This window comes from Ananas comosus, linkage group 12 (genome assembly GCF_001540865.1).
Source record: "Ananas comosus cultivar F153 linkage group 12, ASM154086v1, whole genome shotgun sequence".
NCBI classification, from domain to species: Eukaryota; Viridiplantae; Streptophyta; class Magnoliopsida; order Poales; family Bromeliaceae; genus Ananas; species Ananas comosus.
The window spans coordinates 3,711,543-3,730,676 of record NC_033632.1 but is presented as its reverse complement, the minus strand read 5'-3'; the positions used below and the strand labels follow the sequence as shown (position 1 = coordinate 3,730,676).

Below are 19,134 nucleotides of genomic sequence, written 5' to 3'. Positions count from 1 at the left end.
TTTTATGTTATTTTTACCACACGTTACGCAACTTTCTTACAATCCCAAACGAAACCTATATATGTAACTGTAACAGAGTTTGGAACCGAAAAATAATTAATATAATTTATAAATAATATATTTATATATATATAAGTCAGAAAAACTAAGTGCTACAAAAATTCAGAGCTTAGGACGAGTTCGAGGTACATTCTCGCTCCCTCCTAACTACTGAAATATTTTACTTGGAATTTTCGGAGGTGGGGCCCACAAGCCTCTGCGTCGTTCTCGTCATCGTGCATGAACATGCCCCGATTCCCATCATAAGATCACGTGCACAGCCCGAACACGAAACACCCACACACTCCACTCGTTTCCATCCACGTAGCGTTTCACGGCAACAACTCTCCACGTGTTGCTCAACTAGTCGCCGTGTAACAAGTATGGAGTCATATGCTTTGCACGTGATCTATTATATCATTCGTATTCCCTGGGCGTCGTTATAATATGTAATAAATTTAATTTTATATTAATTAATAACTATAATGGGTGCTTTTTAGGTAAAATGTATGGGTACTCCTTGAACTATCCGATATTATGATTTGCTCCCTATTTTTTTTCTATTTAAAACATTTTAATTTCTAAACTTGGAGATATATTGCATTTTATTTTATTCTATATACGGCTAACAACTAGAATATTATTAATATTGCATGAATAGCAATTATTATTTATTTTTTGGCCCTTAAATTATTACTATTCCATGGGCCTTCACAAATCCTAAGAATTTAATGGTCAAAAACTAAATTGTAAATAATTCACATACCACTAATAGTATTTTAACACAAATCATTAAATAAGTGTTTAATATATTATTTGCTTTTAGTATAAATTGAAAATTAATTTATAATAAAAGTTAAATTTGATTTACGGATTTGGAAATAAAATGTAGCAAGTTGTATGAAAATTCAACAATTATAATTTATGATCGCAAGTTTAAAAGCTTAAATTTATCAGACTGTCAATTTGTTTGTGATTAAATCCCGCTTAGAATTTTTTCTCATCTTTTAATTGTAGGTAAACTTCAAATACCACCCTGTGGTTTTGTACTTTTCCACTTTAGTAATCTGTGGTTTAAAGTGTATCAAGTTAGTATTTTGTGGTTTTATTTTTCTCTTTTCGTCAGCTCCTCCGTTAATATTTTGTTAAACTATATACAAAAAACTACAGATACCCTACCTAGGTTTATCGATATTCACTTTAATACCCTTTTGTTTTAACTTTGTCATTGATTTAACGAAAAAAATTAGTAAAATAAATAATAAAAAAGAAAATAAAATCACAGGACACTAACTTGATATATTTTAAATCATAGGGTACTAAAGTAAGAAAGTATAAAACCCCAGGGGGAGTATTTGAAGATTTTTCTTTAATTATTGTAAACACATGAGTACCGTGCGAGGAGAAAAAGTTTAATCACTAAATATTTTAAAATTTTGAAAGATTAGTGATATGTGATATAGGAGAAATTTAAATGTCATTTGTTATTTAGTTGAAGTTTAGATGGCAAACTTTAATCTGATCGAAATTTAAATGATCAATAATTTTTTTTTTAAATTATAAATTGACAGCCACTAGCACCATTTAAAAACGAACAAAAAGTCTCATATTCAAATTTAAAATATTAAATTTATATTAATAAATTATAATCTTATTGTAAAATTCGAATGCAATATTAGAAACTAGCTGTTATTTTGTTGCTATACAAAAGTATTGCGAGGTTGCCCATATAAAGACTAAGTTACCATATGAGGATAGTACAGGGACTAAGGTGCAATATTCCAAATTCTAATTAATTATAAATTGTTAAGTATAATAATTATAATAATAATAATAATAATAATTATAATTTAACAACGAAAACCCCGACCTCGGTCGTAGGCCTTTCTCGTTTCCCTTTCCTTCATTTTCCCTCCTCCACCGAATCCAATAACACTACCCAAATCTCTTCTTCTTCGAGCTCCACAAACCCTAACCCTAACCCTAACCCTGATTCGGGATCGATCTTCGATGCGCGGAGGCTTAGGCCCCTCCGAGTCGTCGTCTTCTGCGTCCCGATGAGGCTGATCGTGCGGTCGCCGCGGATCCTCCTACCCCTCCTCCTCCTCGGCGTGCCCTTCGCCATCGTCTCCGGACTCCTCTTCGTCAACCTCCCCTCCGATTTCTCCCCTCCCTCTCTGAGCAATCGATTCGGTAAGGGTCCCTTGGATCAATTGGAGGAGATCTATTTGATACGCTATTGATCTGTGTGTGTGTGTGCGCGTGTGTGTGCGTATGTGTGTGTGTGTTGTTGCGATTTTGTTTGGATGCAGGGAGGAAGGAGTTGGGCGGGGAAGGATCTCGATTGGTTAAGAATGTTTCCCCGGTATGATTTGGTGTTTTTTTTATATATATTTTCATAAGTATTTTCTTCTTTTCTTCCCCCGGTTTCTTAACTACGAATTTTAACTTATGTGTGGATGCTGTAGGGGCACTCTGCTGATTCAATGAGACTTAATGCAATCAATATGGTATGTTGTTAAAAATCCGATTTTGATACTTTTTTTGTAATATGGTGTTGAATTTATGTTGTTAAAAATCCGATTTTGATACTTTTTTGTAATACGGTATTGAATTTTTGTTACATTTTTTTTTTTAATCTTTAGGATATTGATGGAAGACTCAAAGAACCCACTGGAACTGTTTATGAAGATGATAAATCTCATAGTGAGGATTTTTTGTTCTATCATCAAAATTCATGATTCAGTTTAGGTTCTCTTTCATAATATGATGTTTAATTTTGAAATTTTGTCTTCTATCTTCTCATTTCCCCTCTAGTCGAAGCCGTGCCGTCTAGTGAGAATGAAGGTGGAGAACTTAACAAGTCTAATGTGCCCATCTCCACAAAGGGGGAGGTACGCCATTTCTATCAGAAATCTTGTCAAAATATCACTACTTCGGACCACAAGGAAACACCTCCAGGGTTTATATATTTATGTACAGTGAATGAATAAACCAGGTTAGGTTATTTTTTACACTAAGGTTTGAGCACCGAGTTTTTCCCATGACAACAATATTTAACTGTTGTAAGCTAGTTAGAGGAAATAAAAACCATAGTTCATCACTTGTTACTTATGGATTAGTGAATGACTCGATGACAGGAATCTTTACCAGATATGAGCCTGTGTTGCTCTGGAATGGCAATTTTCATTTTCTTCTTTAGATCTTTGTTCTTTTGCTGCTTTTTAGTGCTAATTCTAAACCTGGACAAGTGGAAGCCAGAGAGTAAGGAGAGATGAAGTCATGCTAAGAAAACCGGAACATGCGATTGTAGATTTTGTTAGTAATTAGCATATAGGCTCCCTTAGAATGTCTGATTCTGTCTATATGATTTAATTACTTAAAATCTAGGCTGCTAGAGTCGCCCACTTATGGGTTTTGTTTGTCCATGATTATATGCTAAGCAAAAGAATTGAATGCCACATGACCCATTTAATGTGCGTAATATTATTTGTGCCTGATAAAGGAGTAAAAAATTCTGAGATTTAGATCTAACACTGGATGCAGAAGCTCGAGCAGTCTGATAAAGCAACTGTAAGGGAAGATAATGGCGGTTCTCGTTCTCAGAATGGACCAAAAGAGAAGATATGGGAGATGGAAGATCAACTAATCATGGCTAAAGCTTACTTGCGTTTTGCTCCACCAGGTAGCAACTCCCATCTTGTTCGCGAGCTAAAGTTGAGGATAAAAGAGAGCGAAAGGGTGCTAGGTCAAGCAAGCAAGGATTCGGATTTATCTAGGAGGTAAAGTGATAGTATGCCATCAATTTTTGTAGTACTCCACAAATCTGAATTTTGATGTGAGCCCTTCAAAATTTTAGTTTCTTACTCATATGCCCCAGTGTGTACAGAATTTATCTAGCAGGTAAAGTCGTAGTTAGTTATCAATTCTCGTGGTACCTTACAAAATCTGGATTTTGATGCGAGCCCTTCATGACTTTACTTTCTTAATCATATGCCCTGGTACATATGGAAGAGAAAGATAATACAAAACGGATTTTTCCCATTAATTGGTTGACTTCCCAAACTGAAAGATAGTACCTAACAACTAGCTAGTCATTCTTCATTATTTTAAAATTTTAAGTGTATAATTTCCTGTGATTGAGGTCAGAAAACATTGTACAGTGCTTTGCAGAAAATGAGAGCAATGGGATCAACTTTATCCAAAGCACACAGGGCTTACCCAGATTGCCCCTCGATGGCATCAAAATTACGGGCCATGACATATAGCACCGAAGAACAGCTCAGAGCACAGCAAAGTGAAGCTTCATATCTTATGCAGGTTAACGCAAGGACTTTGCCTAAAGGCCTTCACTGCCTCTCAATGCAGCTTACTTCTGAGTACTTCAGTTTGGAGTCAAAAGAAATGGAGTTCCCTAACAGAGACAGAGTGCGGCAACCGCATTTGTATCATTATGCTATATTTTCAGACAATGTACTTGCATGTGCAGTAGTTGTGAGCTCCACAGTTTCCGCCTCGAAGGTATAATTCAATATCCTATTGTCTTGAGAAATAGTTTCCTGCACCCAGTGCACCACGTCAGTCCATGTGCCACCCAATGATCCTCCCTCTATCTTATCTCATGCTTTTGGGCTGGCTATGGGAAAGTAAGAAACAGCTGCAACTAAATGGATGATGATGGCGGCCGCAGCATGAGAAGGGATGAAGGGAATATCACTGTGCGGTGTACAGCTGGCGTGTGCACCAATTATTGTTAGCCCAAGCCACGCTTACATGCGTCTTGTAGAAATCTGCAATTATGGGTTTCGAGTCATAATCTGTTGCAGTAGACATATGCCATTGTAGTGTATGACAAGTCAATGCAGTTAGTTGGTCTCTTTAAACATATCCTTGTATGCACTGTTGATTTACAGCTTCATTTGCTATTAACTGTTTAATAACAATGTCTACTCAGAGCTGCACATATTTTTCTGAAAAATTCGATAGGCGCTACTCTGTGAGTGGTAAATTTGTGTTTTTGTTTTCTTTGTTTCTCTTGCTTAGTTAACAATCATTGAAGCTTATGTATGTGGAGAAAGAACAGAAAAGTTAAATAGTAGTCTTGTATATTAGTTTGAATATTTGCCACTCTTTTTCAATCTCCAAGTATATTTTAAAATGTACAACTGCATACTATAGTTACGTCTATAGTCTTTCTTTTTTTTTCCTGTAATTTTGATCTTATATCTTCTCTTGCAGGAGCCGGATAAAGTTGTGTTTCACGTGGTGACTGATTCTCTGAACTTCCCAGCTATGAAAATGTGGTTTTTATTGAATTCTCCTCATCCAGCCGCCATTCAGATCGAAAGCTTGGAAAATTTTCAACAATGGCTACCCTCGAATTTCAGTTCAGCTTTCAAGCAATCAGGGGTAAAGGATCCAAGATTCACTTCGCCACTCAACCACCTCCGGTTTTATTTGCCAGAAATTTTCCCTTATTTGAGTAAAATTTTACTTTTGGACCATGATGTGGTGGTGCAAAGGGATTTGAGTGAATTATGGAAAATGGATATGAAAGGTAAAGTTATTGGAGTGGTTGAGACATGTAGGGAGGGTGAGTCACTGAATCAATTGAAGAGTTTTCTGAACTTCTCAGACCCAACTATTCAAGATAGCTTCAATGCAAAATCTTGCATATGGGCATTTGGGATGAATATCTTTGATCTTAATGAGTGGCGCAGACGTGGTTTAACAACGAGTTACCATAATTGGCTTCAGGCGGTAAGAAGAATATTTTTGTGATTATTCTTTATTTTTTTAAAAAATATGGGCATGGAAATTCGTCTTATAGCGAGAGCTGCTTGGCTTTAAAACGATCGATTTAGATAAAGGCCGGGGCAAAAAGTTCTTATTAATTGCTGAGAAATGATTTTCTGAATAAAATTTCTTTTTCTCCTCGAATTTTATTTGAAAATTCTCTCTTTCTCTCTTTGCACTTTGCAGGGAAAGAGGAGGCAGTTGTGGAAAGTAGGTAGCCTACCACTGGGACAGATGGTCTTCTATAACCGAACGATGGCTCTTGACAGGCGGTGGCACGTACTTGGGCTCGGCCACGACACAAATCTAGAAAGATATGAAATTGAGAGAGCAGCGGTTATTCATTACGATGGTAACATGAAGCCGTGGCTTGAGATTTCGATCCCAAAGTACAGAGGCTACTGGAATAAGTTTGTTAACTACGATAACCCCTTCTTGCAACAATGCAACATTCATAAATAACTTTTGAGACCTCTTTCCTCTTCTATTCTTTGTAGTTCTTTCTGTAGCTTAGCAGTTGGAACCTTTCTTATTGCCATTCTCTTTTAGCCCCTGACGTCGTCTCTTTGTATACTCACGGAGAATTTCTTTATTACTCGTCGATGATTATCCGATTCTTTTTCCAACAATATGTTGGCGGAATAAGAATTTCTCGAGGGCTTTTCGGATTTTGAGATTCGCGGACCAACTTCATTTGTGTGTGAGCTGTACTCCCCTGTACATTCGGGCTATAAAAATAGGTATTTATGTTGTTGTCTAGTATTTATAATGCCTGGCTGTTTAAACATTTGTTCTTGCACACATTGTTTTTGAATAAAGTTGTTTGTTTCTATTTTCAATTCGCTCTCTTTTACTTTTCTGTGTGCTGAAACTTTCCTATGCCCAAATCCTAGTACGAAGTCAAATTTGTTTGAGATTTCAAATCCTTCGCGCACGATTTGGAATCTGAAAATCTTTTTCCTTGCAATCTGTTGAATGATATGCTAGTTTTTGGAATCTGAAAATCTTTTTCCTTGCAATCTGTTGAATGATATGCAGTTTTCAACATGTGTGGTATTATATTACAAATACCCGAATAAATATTGTTTGGTTGAAGAACTTCTATTTTCTAATTAGGTAAAAAGATAAATATCTATCTATAATAAAAATTGTAATACCACATCCTATATTGGGGGATTAATCAGAAGGCTAGAACCATTGGGTCACGTCAAAAAAAAGAAAAAGAGAAAAAAAAACAGAAATTGCAATGCCGAGTGTATACTGTATATACGGCCCAATCTCAATTCCCAAATCAGGTCCGTTAAAGTAATCAGATCCGAACCCATTAACACCTCCTACACCGTTAAGCATTCCTAAACCCCCGCTTCTCCCCCATCCTTTCTCCGCCGCCGCATCCACCACCCTCCGCCGCCGCCGCCGCCGCCGCCGCCGCCGGAGACGGCGGAGGCAACTAAGCATTTGTAATGGTTTAAAAACCCCTCCCCTTTTTTTTCTCTATATTAATGCCTCATAGTTGGTAAACCATGATAAATGAAGGAAAAAATTTAAAAGAGACCCTTTTTTTTGGTGTCCTTTTGGATTTTCTGATCGTATATGAAGAATAAACTGTAATTTATAGTTTTTTTTCCCTTTTTGGGTGTAAAGATTAGGCCTTTTTTAAGATTACACCCAAAAATTTGTGCATTTGGGAGAAAAAAAAAATTACAGGGTTTCATGGTCGAAGTAGGGGATTGAGAGGAACCCTAATCCTAATTTTGACCACTTCTATGGTCTTTGCTGGTACTTCGATCTCTCTCTCTGTCTCTCTTCTCATTTTTCTTTTTATTCCTGTGTTGCTTCACATTGCTATTAATGAATAATGACCTCTTACTATAGTATCATAAGCCCACTAATTTTATCCTGCTTTTTCTATGATAAATTGCCAAAGAATTAAAGTGTTTAATTCCTTAATTTGCCGTAATCGCTATGTATTCTTGCGCTATTCTGCGGCTTCTGCTTCTGGTAGAAGCAGTTGGGACCCGACTGTCTCGCTGCGGCTCGAACACCCTGCACTTTTTCTTCTAGAAAAGTGTAACAACACCGAACATTTTAAGCAGATTTTGGCCCAAATTATGCGATATCGTCTTATCAATTCAACATTCCCGATGAGTAGGCTCCTATATTTCGCCGCCGTTTCTCACCCCGAGCTTCTGCAAGAAGCACTTATCCTGTTTAAGCACTTTATTCCCCACCCCAACCTCTACATTTACAACCTTATGATATCGGCCTTTTCCTTCTCATCAAGCCAAGCGATCGGCTTCTACAAGCTGATGCTGCTTTCGGAAAGCGCTTTTCCTGATGAGCACACTCTTCTAGCACTGCTCAAGTCTCCAAAGCGCTTATCGACAGGAAAGCAGATTCACGCTCACGTTGTTATCAACGGCTTCGATTCGCATGTCTATATACAAAACTCTCTCATCAAGATGTACTTTGAGGTAGGAGAAATATCTCTCGCTCGAATGGTGTTTCGGTATATGTCAAAACACGATGTCGTCTCCTACAACATAATGCTTTCTGGGTATGCCAGAAGACGGCTTATCTCGGAAGCAATCGAACTGTTTCGTGAGATGGCTTCTTCAGGAACCGAACCGGATCAGTACACCATGGTGGCTCTTCTCATGTGTACCGGAAATCTTAAATGTCTACTTATTGGAAAAGCTGTTCACAGCTTTATTATACGCCGGATGTCTCTTGGTGGCTGGGGCTTGATTGTGAGTAATGCAATTTTAGATATGTATGCAAAGTGTGAGGAGATGAATATAGCAAGGAAATTATTTTATGGTTTTTACGAGAAAGATGATGTTTCATGGAACACAATTATCTCCGGCTTTGCTAATATCGGAGAATTGGAACTCGCGAGCAAATTTTTCAGCGAAGCCCCTCGCAGAGACCTTATTTCGTGGAACTCCCTTCTTGCTGGTTACGCACGAAAAAAGGATCTCACAACAATTATGAGACTGTTCGATGATTTACTCGCTCAAAATATCAAACCTAATAAGGTTACTTTTATTGCTTTGGTAGGCACTGCAACCGAAACAGGTGTCTTAAACCAAGGGAGAACTATACATGGTTGGGTGGTGAAGGCATATGGACTTGAGGATGCTATTTTGGGGTCGGCATTAATCGATATGTACTCCAAATGTGGGAAGATCGAATGCTCCCACATAGTTTTTGAAAAGGTCGCAGACAAGGATATTACAGTTTGGACGGCTATGATAGCAGGGCTCGCATTTCACGGCCATGGATTGAAATCAATCGAACTCTTTCGGGAAATGGAGAAACAAGGATTGGTCCCTAATAGTGTCACTTTGATTGCAGCTCTTACCGCTTGTACTCATTCTGGACTTGTTGATACTGGTAATAGAATTTTTGAGAATATGAGGGAGATCTACAAATTTGAGCCTGGAGTGGAGCACTATGGGTGCATGGTTGATCTCCTCTCCCGATCGGGGAGGCTTTTTGAGGCAGTAGATTTGATTAAGAAAATGCCGATGAAACCAACTCGGTCCGTATGGGGTTCCATTTTAAGCGCTTCTAAAGCTTATCAAAACACAGACCTTGCAGAAGCCGCTTCAAAAGCACTTCTTGAGCTTGAACCTGACGAAGAAGTTGGCTACATTTTGCTTTCTAATGTTTACGCTTCTTGTGAGCAGTGGAGTGACTGCGATAAGATTAGAGAAATAATGGAAAGGAAAGGAGTTAAGAAGGCGGCGGGTTGTAGTAGTGTGGTTGTTGATGGTGTTGTTCATGAGTTTATTTCCTCGGATAAGAGGCATCATAAGTGGGGTGAAATTAGTTGTGTTTTATGTGATCTACACAGGTTAATGAAGGTTGATGCAGAGGTTGGATTCGACATTTTTCGTCAGTTTTCAGCGCCAGACTCGGATTGAGGTATCCCTTATTACTTCTCTTAAGCTGTATGAAGCATTGATACACATTTGTTTTGCTCTATACAATGAAATAAAAAGATTTGTCCAATTTGAATGGCTTTTTTTGTTTTTGTTTCTGGGTTCAAGTTTTTCGTATGATGATCCTTCTGTGTACTCTCTTTCTTGGTACTGACGCAAAATATTCTCGTTAAACCCTGTTTGTACGTATTTTATCTTCTTGATGTATCAGTTGTGAATTATGATAATACATATGGTTACTTTGTTTCTCAATGATTAGGGTCTAGTTTATTTCTAATCTTTGGTGTTTCAGTTGCTAAGCATAACTATGTAGCTAGTGTTTCATACTCTGGTTATCTAGCTTGAGAATGGATTATTTTTCTAATTCTAGATAATGTGCGTATTGATTTTGTAATTTACTTATTTGCCTTACATTTGCTCATTACACGTCATAAATAATTTGCATATAGAGAACACAAATTGAACTATTTATAACCGAATTATATAAACTTAGTGATCATATATATGCAATCACAAAATACATAATATGCGACAATTCAACGACCTCAACGGCTACAAGCATAAAGAAGACCTAAAACCCTAGAATATAACTCGACACACAATTGCACTTAAACTTTATGCGACAATTGGCACAACTTTAGGCACGTGGACTGGGAACTTTTCTATCTCCTCGATCCAAGGGTTCTCCTTCACCACCCGATCGACTGTCCTGATGGCCTGCCAGACTGCACTGTTGCACTTGAACCCAGACCCAAATGCGATCTGCCAAACCCGATCGCCTTTCTTGATCCGTCCCTTGGCTTCACAATAGGCTAACTCATACCACAATGAACTACTGGAAGTGTTGCCGAACCTATAGAGTGTCATTCTGGAAGGTTCCATGTGCCATGGGCTCAACTTTAGGCTCTTCTCTAGCTCGTCGAGCACCCCGCGCCCACCCGCGTGGATGCAGAAGTGCTCGAAGGCTAGTTTGAAATCGGGAACATAAGACTTGATATGCAAGTTGAAGACCTTTTTCAGAACAATTGTTGCTAGAAATAGTAGTTGCTCGGAGATCGGAAGGACCAGCGGGCCTAGGGTTGTTATGTTGGTCTTTAGGGCTTCCCCCGCGACACTCATTAGGTCTTTCGAGAGAGCTACCCCGACTTTTCCTTCCTTGTCTTCTTCTTGGGTGACGCAAGTGTAATGCCGATCATCCGATCCTTTATGGACACGGACGGTGTGGATCAGCCGGTACTTGGCGTGGCGGCGGTCAGACTGGCGGTTGGAGAGGAGGATGGCTGCACCGCCCATGCGGAAAAGGCTGTTTGTGACGAGCATCGAGCGGTTGCTGCCTAAGTAGGCGTTGAGGGTCATGTTCTCGGTGCTCACCACTAATGCATAGGTATTTGGATGTACCTAAACGAATTTAAGATTGGATTAGTGGAGATGATTTAAGATGTAAATGATGAAATTTTTTTTTTTTTGAAATCATAGTAGTTTTATATATGAAAGTTTGAGATTCATGTTAGACGAGGCAAATCTCAACAACTATTGTGATTGCTGAACCTTCAATATCGAGAGCGACTTATGAGCCTGTTCGGCTCGATGGAAGCTTCTGCAAAAGTGCTTTTTGGAGTAGTAGACGCCTAGTAGCCTTTTCATTTAATCACCTCAAACAGCCTTTGCATTAAAGCATGAAGTGGAAGATGAGCATCAACAAGTGGAAAAATTGCTGGCAAAGTCAAGGCTAAACAAACACTCAAATTCACTAAACCTAGCAAACTTGCAATAATAGGGAAGGTGATGATGATGCCTGCTACTCATTTAAAGCAACTCTGTACTGAGCAGAATCTCTTTTAAAGATCTAAAATGTATCACATCAGGGCCAACCTAGGCTTGGACCTGGCCCTAAATTGTGCCCTAACCCTCACACCCAATTTTCTATTCAAGTCACAAGCTATATAGTAACTGAATCTGCTCATCAATGCAGTGTATCTCTTTCCATGTGCCATACTGAAATGCTAAGTGACAGCAGATAAATTTTGGCATTCAAGATTTCTTTGACCATTGTCTCTCTACTCAAAAAGGACCCAACACTTTTAATAGTTTTTGGCCTATAGTAGAGGTCTTAGAATACCAAAAAGAAAAAGAACAATAATCTGCAAGATCTAAAAAGATCAACAAAACAAAGATGTTAGTTAGAAAGAGAGATTAACTTTTTTCATACAAAAAATGTTTTTGAAATTAAAATCTTGGTGACTGTTGCAAACTGCTTTTTAACTGCTTAAATTTTGGTTTTAAGGCATCAGTTCCATGCAATAATTTCCTAGCCCAGGATCCAATTCAATAAGGTTGTGGTCCCCTTTTTTTTTTTTTTGTACTATTAAGGGGAGCATAAGTAGCACCTTAAGATGCTCAAAAGGTTGGGCTTCTCAAGCCCCTCAATAGCCTGCCCTATATCTGGTCAAAACATCTCTGCACTCTGACCAGAAGACTGTGCAGATGATTCTGAAGATGTTGTTGGTGCAGTTACTCATACTCACTCACCGATTTGACTTTGTATCCACTGCAATATATTAATTGTATCCTTTCTACTTTCCATATAGGTAGCAGGAGAGGGATATTAATTTCCCACCCACCCACCCACCCTACTAAGGGGAGAAATCATCACATGGACTTGGTCTACCAAACCCAGCCATAGACTCTTATGTCTCTCTTTCTCTCTCTTTGTAAATCTCTCCTTTATCTTATCTCTATTTTGTGTACTATTTCAGTAAGATAGAGCCATTCAGACACAACACTCTGTAGATATTTTGCAAAATTAGTTGCAAATATAGCATTTTCTTTTCATTTATTATAGAAAAAATTGCAGATATTTTGCAAAATTAGTTGCAAATATAGCATTTCCTTCTCATTTATTATAGAAAAAGTTGCAGATATTTTGCAAGATTAGTCGCAAATATAGCATTTCCTTCTCATTTATTATAGAAAAAGTTGCAGCTCAGCAAACGGTGGGAATTTATATTAACATAAAGAGGGCAGATCTCTAGTCGGTCCAGGCCGAATGTGGTGGACCATGTCCATGTAGGAATTTCACCTCCTAGGGCATACTCTGCCCACTCCTAATGGCTAGACCCATCTCACTCCCCATCTCTCTCTCTCTCTCTTGGGTATGCATGTGGTGGATACATACATACTGAGCCATACCCAGATACCCCTCATGGGTTGTCCCTCTCCCTCTCTCTCTCTCTCTCTCTCTCTCTAAAGTGGCTGTGGTGTAGACAATGGTTGGGCCACTACTATGACATGTGTCCAAAACAATGGGGCCCTCCATTAAGATTGAACATTTGGAGAGGCTTATGCTTGGGGTGTGTGGATGTGAGTGTGGGATGTGGGAGAACATGGGACTAATAAATTGAGCAGGGGATTCCTGTTTCTGAGGCTCACTGCAAATGCAAAACTAAATGTTACTGTGCACAGTAAAGAGGGGGTGTAAGTCTCCTGTTTCTGTGCTCACTGCAAATGCAAAACTGAATGATACTGTGCACACTAAAGAGGGGGTGTAAGCCTCATGAATGTGTAATAATATATCTGAATATAATTAAATACCATTAACTGATTCAGTGTCAGTGTCTGATACTACTGCCCTTGATGAATTACAAGATCAAAACTTCAAAACAGAGCACGCACTACAGCGTATTTTCATATTGCTGCTCTGTGGTTTCGTTTGACTCTTTTTCCTCAACACGTCGGAATTTACCACCCTCGTATTCAAATTTTAAGTGTGTTTGAGACTCTTTCTATCAGAATTTGGCTTGAAATCTCAAATCAAGTTCAAATTCAAATGAATTCTCGGTCAAGTTTATATTAAAACCTGATCGGAACATGATCTGAAACAGCTTGTTTAAATCAAATTTAAATAAAAGTGATGAAAAGACCAAACTTGCCACAAGTTTATTTGAAAAAATGGTTAATAAGTAAACATAACTCATTAGGTTGTGTCCATCTCTATCTTGGATATAATACTCAAATCCTTGGCATTCTCTGCCTCTCTCTCTCTTCTTTCTCTCTCTATATATACACACACATAAGCAAATAGGAAATTTTGAGTTGACCAACGAAAAAATTTATATATCACAAAACACACATGAAAAATATTCCACTGCTCCCTATCTTTTTTCTTTTTTTTTTTCATGTAACTCAATAAAAAATAATTAACTAACTAAAAATAAATTAGGCTTGAAAAATAAAATAGTTTAAAAATAGACTTATCGAATTAACAATTATTTAAAATCAAATAATGGATTTAAAATTAACTTTAAATTTTAAGTTTGGTTTATAGTTTCAAATTTGAATCTATGATTTGTTTGAAAATTTTGATTGGTTGATAAATAGACCTATATCTCCAATAACTACTTGTATTCAAATAATGAATCCAAAATTATATTCAAATTTTGAGTTTGACTTACAAATTTAAATCTAAATTCAAATTTTAATTTGTATACTGGAATCAATTCAAATTCCTAAATTTTGGGCACAATCAATAGAGATTTTGTACATTATGGGACACTTATGAACATTACTAAATTGAAAACAAATAAAACCTACTTAGAAACAATCAATAGCCATTTAACCAAACATGAACAACTTATTGGCATTTAATGAGACCAAACTACCCCTTGGTATCTTTATCACTTATATATATATAGAGAGAGAGAGAGAGAGAGAGAGAGAGAGAACCCACACAAGCCCCTTCTATAAATTTTTTTTTTTTCAAAAACAAAAAAAAAAGAGTAAGAAAAAAAAATCAGTAAAATGCACTAGAACCATCAGAATTTTTGCCCATTCACATATACCCACTTAAAATTTTAAAAAATTCATATTTTCCAACCAAACACTTAAAAATCTTACAGCTCCCTACCTAAATTCGCATTCCATCAATTTAAAGCAATTGACAATAGCTTTTGAGTATTTTTAATGCAATAAAACTCTTTCATGGGTAAAATTAACCATAACTATCATATTTAATTTGTAAAAAGATTAAATACTAAGAAAAAAAAAAATCAAATCCTGTAATTTAAGACCAAATATTGACATCAAAAAGACCCTTCTATATTACCAGCTTGCGTCTTTTATTATTTTTAAAAATTTTGGCTAATGTTAGTTGCTTAAAATTGTTAAAAAAATATAAGCTGAGATAGTCAATTACAAAATTTTAAAAGTTTAGATAAAAGATATAAAATTTTAATTTTTTAGATGGTTACCTACAAATGGGCTAGAGTTTGAATGTTCTTGGTGCATTTGACCCCAAATAATTAAATACAAGCCCTATCTACATATATATGCTTGAAACATTCCCACAGTGATGTGCCTATGTTTCCCAATAGCAAAGTACTTGCGCATTATTATGCTTCAAATAGCCTAAAACAAAATACTAGATAACAATTCGTACACATGGAATTAATACATATGTTTATTATTTATAGACCACATGCTACAGCCTAAAAAATTTGGTAGATGCTCCCTTCTAGGCTACATGAGATCCGGAATTGAATCCCACTTGAACGAAAAAGTGTTTTGTGGACACCAAAACAATAAATTTTCTAAACACTTTGCTGATTAATTTTCTTACCCATTTTTCAATATAAGATTATGGATATATATATATATGTGACAACATTGTTTGGTATGCGACAATTATTATTATTATTATTATTAACACCAATTGTAGATCATTCTCCGAAAGATCTATTTGTAAATAAATACTATGTAAGCAGACTTCGAAAAAAGGACAAAAATTTTGTGGGCATCGAAAACGAAGCCGATGGGCGCTGCGTGGTGTGTGATCCCTTTCTCTCTCACCTTTCTTTCTCTCTCTCTCTAAAAAAATCGGAGCACACAATTTTTTTTCCTTCTTTTTTTCATTTTTGAGGGTCGCAATGGGCTCCCGCACATCATGCAGTGTCCATCGGCATAGTCGCCAAATAACTTGTTTGGAGACGATGCCCACAAAATTTTTGTCCTAAATTTTTTTTTTTTTCATTCGGAGTGGTTTTAAGTTTAGTTCCTACATTTTGTATTATATAAAATTCATTCTAATTTGATATTCGATCGATACATATAGCATAATTTATCTAATATTCATTATGCGCATGAATAGTATATAATACTTGGAGATGAAGCGTACCTGAAGAAGATTCTTGGCTAGATCAATAGCAATGAGCCCCGCACTACATCCCATCCCTCCGAGATTGTAAGCGACAACGTTCCCTCTCATCTTGTACCTGTGAAATACAACAAATCATGAAATGAAAACAACTTAGCCAGCTAGTCAACGGTACTTAAAACTTAAATATATTATTTATTTGTACAAACGTAATTACTATATGCTTCGTGCAATATATATATTCTCACAACTATAAATTCATTAAAGTAAATAATTAATTTTTTAATTTTTTTTTATATTTTTATTTTTTTATATATATATAGAGTCCGGCTATTATACCCTTATGAGTATAGATCCTTTTGTACTCATAAGTTCTCGGCCGTTAGACCTACTCATTTGATCATTTTTATCCGTTAGATTATATTATTCAACCAACCATCCACTCAACCCTAGGAGACCATTATTAATCCAACCGTACATTCTTTCATCCAACGGTCGAAAACTTATGAGTACAAAAGGTTCTATACTCATAAGAGTATAATAGCCNACATTTTGTAAGATTTTTATTTTCAGCCGTTGATTTTGAGCCTCTTCGTTCACTAGGCAAATGATATCGTAAAATCATAAAATTTATTTTTAGGTACTTCAAATACTCTAGATCAAGTTTAACGAAAGGCTCCGTGCTTCCGATAGAATAGTAGCCTCACTCATATATATATATAGAGCTAGGCTGATATACTATCGGTAGCACGGAGTCCTCCGTGCTACCAAGTTATTTTCAATGATGCGGCTTTCAAATCGACGATCGCCTCCGTTAGACTTGATCTACACTATTGAAAGTATTTGGAAATTAAATTTTATGATTTTTCGACATTATTTGGCTAGTGATCAAAAGGTCTCAAAATTAACAATTTTAATAGTTGATGTGATGCGTTTGTAAATTTAACGGTATAAATCAATTCAAATCTGATGAAATTTTTATAGAAATTTTTTTCACTATTTAGAGTAAAATCAGTATCTCTGATCTTAAATTTAAGTATTTTATTATTATTTTTTATGAAATTTTTATTTTCTGCAGTTTATTTTTAGACTATTCGTTTGATAGGTAAATATATGATGTCGAAAAATTATGAAATTTAGTTTCCAAATACTTTTAATAGATTAAGTCTAACGGAGCCGATCGTCGATTTAGAAGCCGCATAATTGAAAACAACTTGATAGCACGGAGGCCTCCGTGCTACCAATAGTATACCAGCCTAGTTCTATATATATATATATATATATATATATATATATAAATATATATATAATATTATATATGATATTATACGACTAGGATTGAAACAATGCGGAGGGACTTCGTGCTTTCCACTTTGTTTTCGATGTTCCGAGCTTTTGAATCGACTGATCGCTCCGTTAGACTTGAATCTAGAGTGTTTGAGTATTCAGAATAAATAAATTAGGCGATTTTTCGGATATCATTTGGCCTAGTTGATCGAGAGTGGACTCAAAATCACGCTGTAAAATAGAAAAAGTTACAAAAATATGATGATATGACATTGAAAATTTTAGATCCAAAGTTAATTGATCTTGTTTTATATGGTATGGAAGGAATTTTTGCCTAGTCAAATTTCCTGTGACTTTGATATTCTACACTAATTAACTTGCAAACCGGCTTCCATTACGGGCCATCTCAATATTTGAGGACCCCTGCGATCACATAGGCAAATGATATCAAAAAATACAAAAGTTATTTCTACGTAGCTTCAATAGCTCTAGATCAACTCTAACGGAGCGATCCAGTCGATTCGAAAGTCCGAACATGCGAAACAAACTTGGAAGCACGGAGGCTCGTGCTTCCATAAGGCGATACCAAGCCCACTCTCTCTCTCTCTCTCTCAACCACCGAAGTCTCTCTCGTCTCGGTCTTCTGCTTCGTGCTTCTCTCTCTCTATATATTTGTAGAGATGGGTGATGTGTGCGGAGGTTGTTGGTCCTGATGCGTAGGATAGGGTAGGAAAGTGTGATTAGGTGAGTGGTAAGTGATAGGGAGGACAGTAGAGAGAGATAGGCGCTGAGTATATAGTATATATATAATATATATAACTTAGGGGCTAGAATACTATCAATACGCACGCAAGCTATTGATGCTATTCGATTGTTTTGGTCTTGGATTAAGAAAATAGATGGTTAGGAGAATATAGGCGCCCTAGGTTGAGTGAGTGGTTGGTGAATAGTATAATTCTATACGGAGTAATAAAAAATCATAGGGATTTAAATTAACGGTGAAACACTCAGATAATAACGCGAAATCCTTGGTGCTACCAATCGCTTAAAATCATTGATAGTACGCCCAGGCCGACACTCTCTCTCTCTTTCTATAGTATAATATATTATTATATATATGTAGTAGTATGTATATATAATATTAAAACTAGGCTGAATAATCTATCAATATGCACCTAAGCACTTGTGTGCTACCAAGTTTTTTTACCGCCTTGAATAAAAAAATGTACGGTTAGGATTGATGTGGGAGGCTCCTAGGCTGCAGTGAGTTGCTTGGTGTAACTAATGATAATAATTTAAACTAATAGAAAATAATCAAAAGTTAAATCTAACGAAGAAAAACTTAGTAGGGCACCAATGCTGCTTGATAGTATCCAAATTAAGTCTGTACTAATCAAGTTATATTGTTCTGATATACTATGATGAAACACCGGTTCGTTGGATACCTGGTTGACGATCATGGCGGAGAAGGAGGCGTGGGGTTGTAGAGGCTGCACGTTGACAGAAGGCAACGAATGCGTTCCTTGGCCGGCAGGCCGGTCTCGGCGCAGCACGCGCGTCGACGGAGCGAAGACAGGCGGCCCTCGGCCTCCTCCCTGCGGTGGCCATGCAGGGGTTGATTGGGGGAGGCTGAGGAGGAGGAGGGGAAGTAGGTCTCCCCTCCCCGTGGCCCGGAACGGGTCGTGTGACGACCAGTCATCTCCGGGCGGTCGAGAACAGGCGCGTGCCACGCACGCAGCGCTCATCCACACCGTCGGCCAAAGATGTCCTAAGGCCGTGATCTGGCTCCATGTAGGGGGCGGACGGAGGCCGGTAGCATGAAGATCCGGAGGATGAGGTCTATAGGAGGTGAGGAGTAGGGCATGCGCTGATCGTCCTCTCGCCGCGCGCCGCGGTTGAAGGCAGGCGTGGCTCGAC

General features: G+C 37.3%; 3 protein-coding genes across 4 annotated transcripts; 2 read left to right on the top strand and 1 right to left on the bottom strand.

Moving 5' to 3' along the window:
- Positions 1,909-6,667, top strand: LOC109718173 (probable galacturonosyltransferase 6). Its single transcript, XM_020244216.1, has 9 exons — positions 1,909-2,232; positions 2,352-2,404; positions 2,508-2,549; positions 2,685-2,745; positions 2,857-2,933; positions 3,586-3,821; positions 4,203-4,560; positions 5,278-5,799; positions 6,022-6,667. Exons 1-9 carry the CDS (start codon positions 2,097-2,099, stop codon positions 6,295-6,297), a joined length of 1,761 nt encoding a protein of 586 aa, XP_020099805.1. The 5' UTR covers positions 1,909-2,096; the 3' UTR covers positions 6,298-6,667.
- LOC109718172 (pentatricopeptide repeat-containing protein At3g04750, mitochondrial-like) lies at positions 7,141-12,618 on the top strand. 2 transcript variants are annotated; one of them, XM_020244213.1, is made up of 2 exons: positions 7,141-9,765; positions 12,371-12,618. In XM_020244213.1, the coding sequence occupies exon 1, from the start codon at positions 7,746-7,748 to the stop codon at positions 9,762-9,764; it is 2,019 nt and encodes a 672-aa protein (XP_020099802.1). In that variant the 5' UTR covers positions 7,141-7,745; the 3' UTR covers position 9,765; positions 12,371-12,618. The 2 variants fall into 2 exon arrangements, with proteins under 2 accessions (XP_020099802.1, XP_020099804.1); XM_020244215.1 differs by lacking the exon at positions 12,371-12,618 and having other exon boundaries at positions 7,146-7,295; positions 8,124-9,956.
- Positions 10,229-18,713, bottom strand: LOC109718174 (3-ketoacyl-CoA synthase 20-like). The gene is made up of 3 exons (XM_020244217.1): positions 18,666-18,713; positions 15,952-16,050; positions 10,229-11,180 (listed from the first exon to the last, which is right to left on the bottom strand). The coding sequence occupies exons 1-3, from the start codon at positions 18,675-18,677 to the stop codon at positions 10,398-10,400; spliced, it is 894 nt and encodes a 297-aa protein (XP_020099806.1). The 5' UTR covers positions 18,678-18,713; the 3' UTR covers positions 10,229-10,397.

Coding starts and splice junctions, on each gene's coding strand:
- LOC109718173 (XM_020244216.1), top strand. CDS start 2,097: ATGAGGCTGATCGTGCGGTCGCCGCGGATCCTCCTACCCCTCCTCCTC. Junction 2,934..3,585: donor CCATCTCCACAAAGGGGGAG/GTACGCCATTTC, acceptor CACTGGATGCAG/AAGCTCGAGCAGTCTGATAA. Junction 5,800..6,021: donor ACCATAATTGGCTTCAGGCG/GTAAGAAGAATA, acceptor TGCACTTTGCAG/GGAAAGAGGAGGCAGTTGTG.
- LOC109718172 (XM_020244213.1), top strand. CDS start 7,746: ATGATAAATTGCCAAAGAATTAAAGTGTTTAATTCCTTAATTTGCCGT.
- LOC109718174 (XM_020244217.1), bottom strand. Junction 11,181..15,951: donor TAGCCAAGAATCTTCTTCAG/GTACGCTTCATC, acceptor AAATTCGTTTAG/GTACATCCAAATACCTATGC.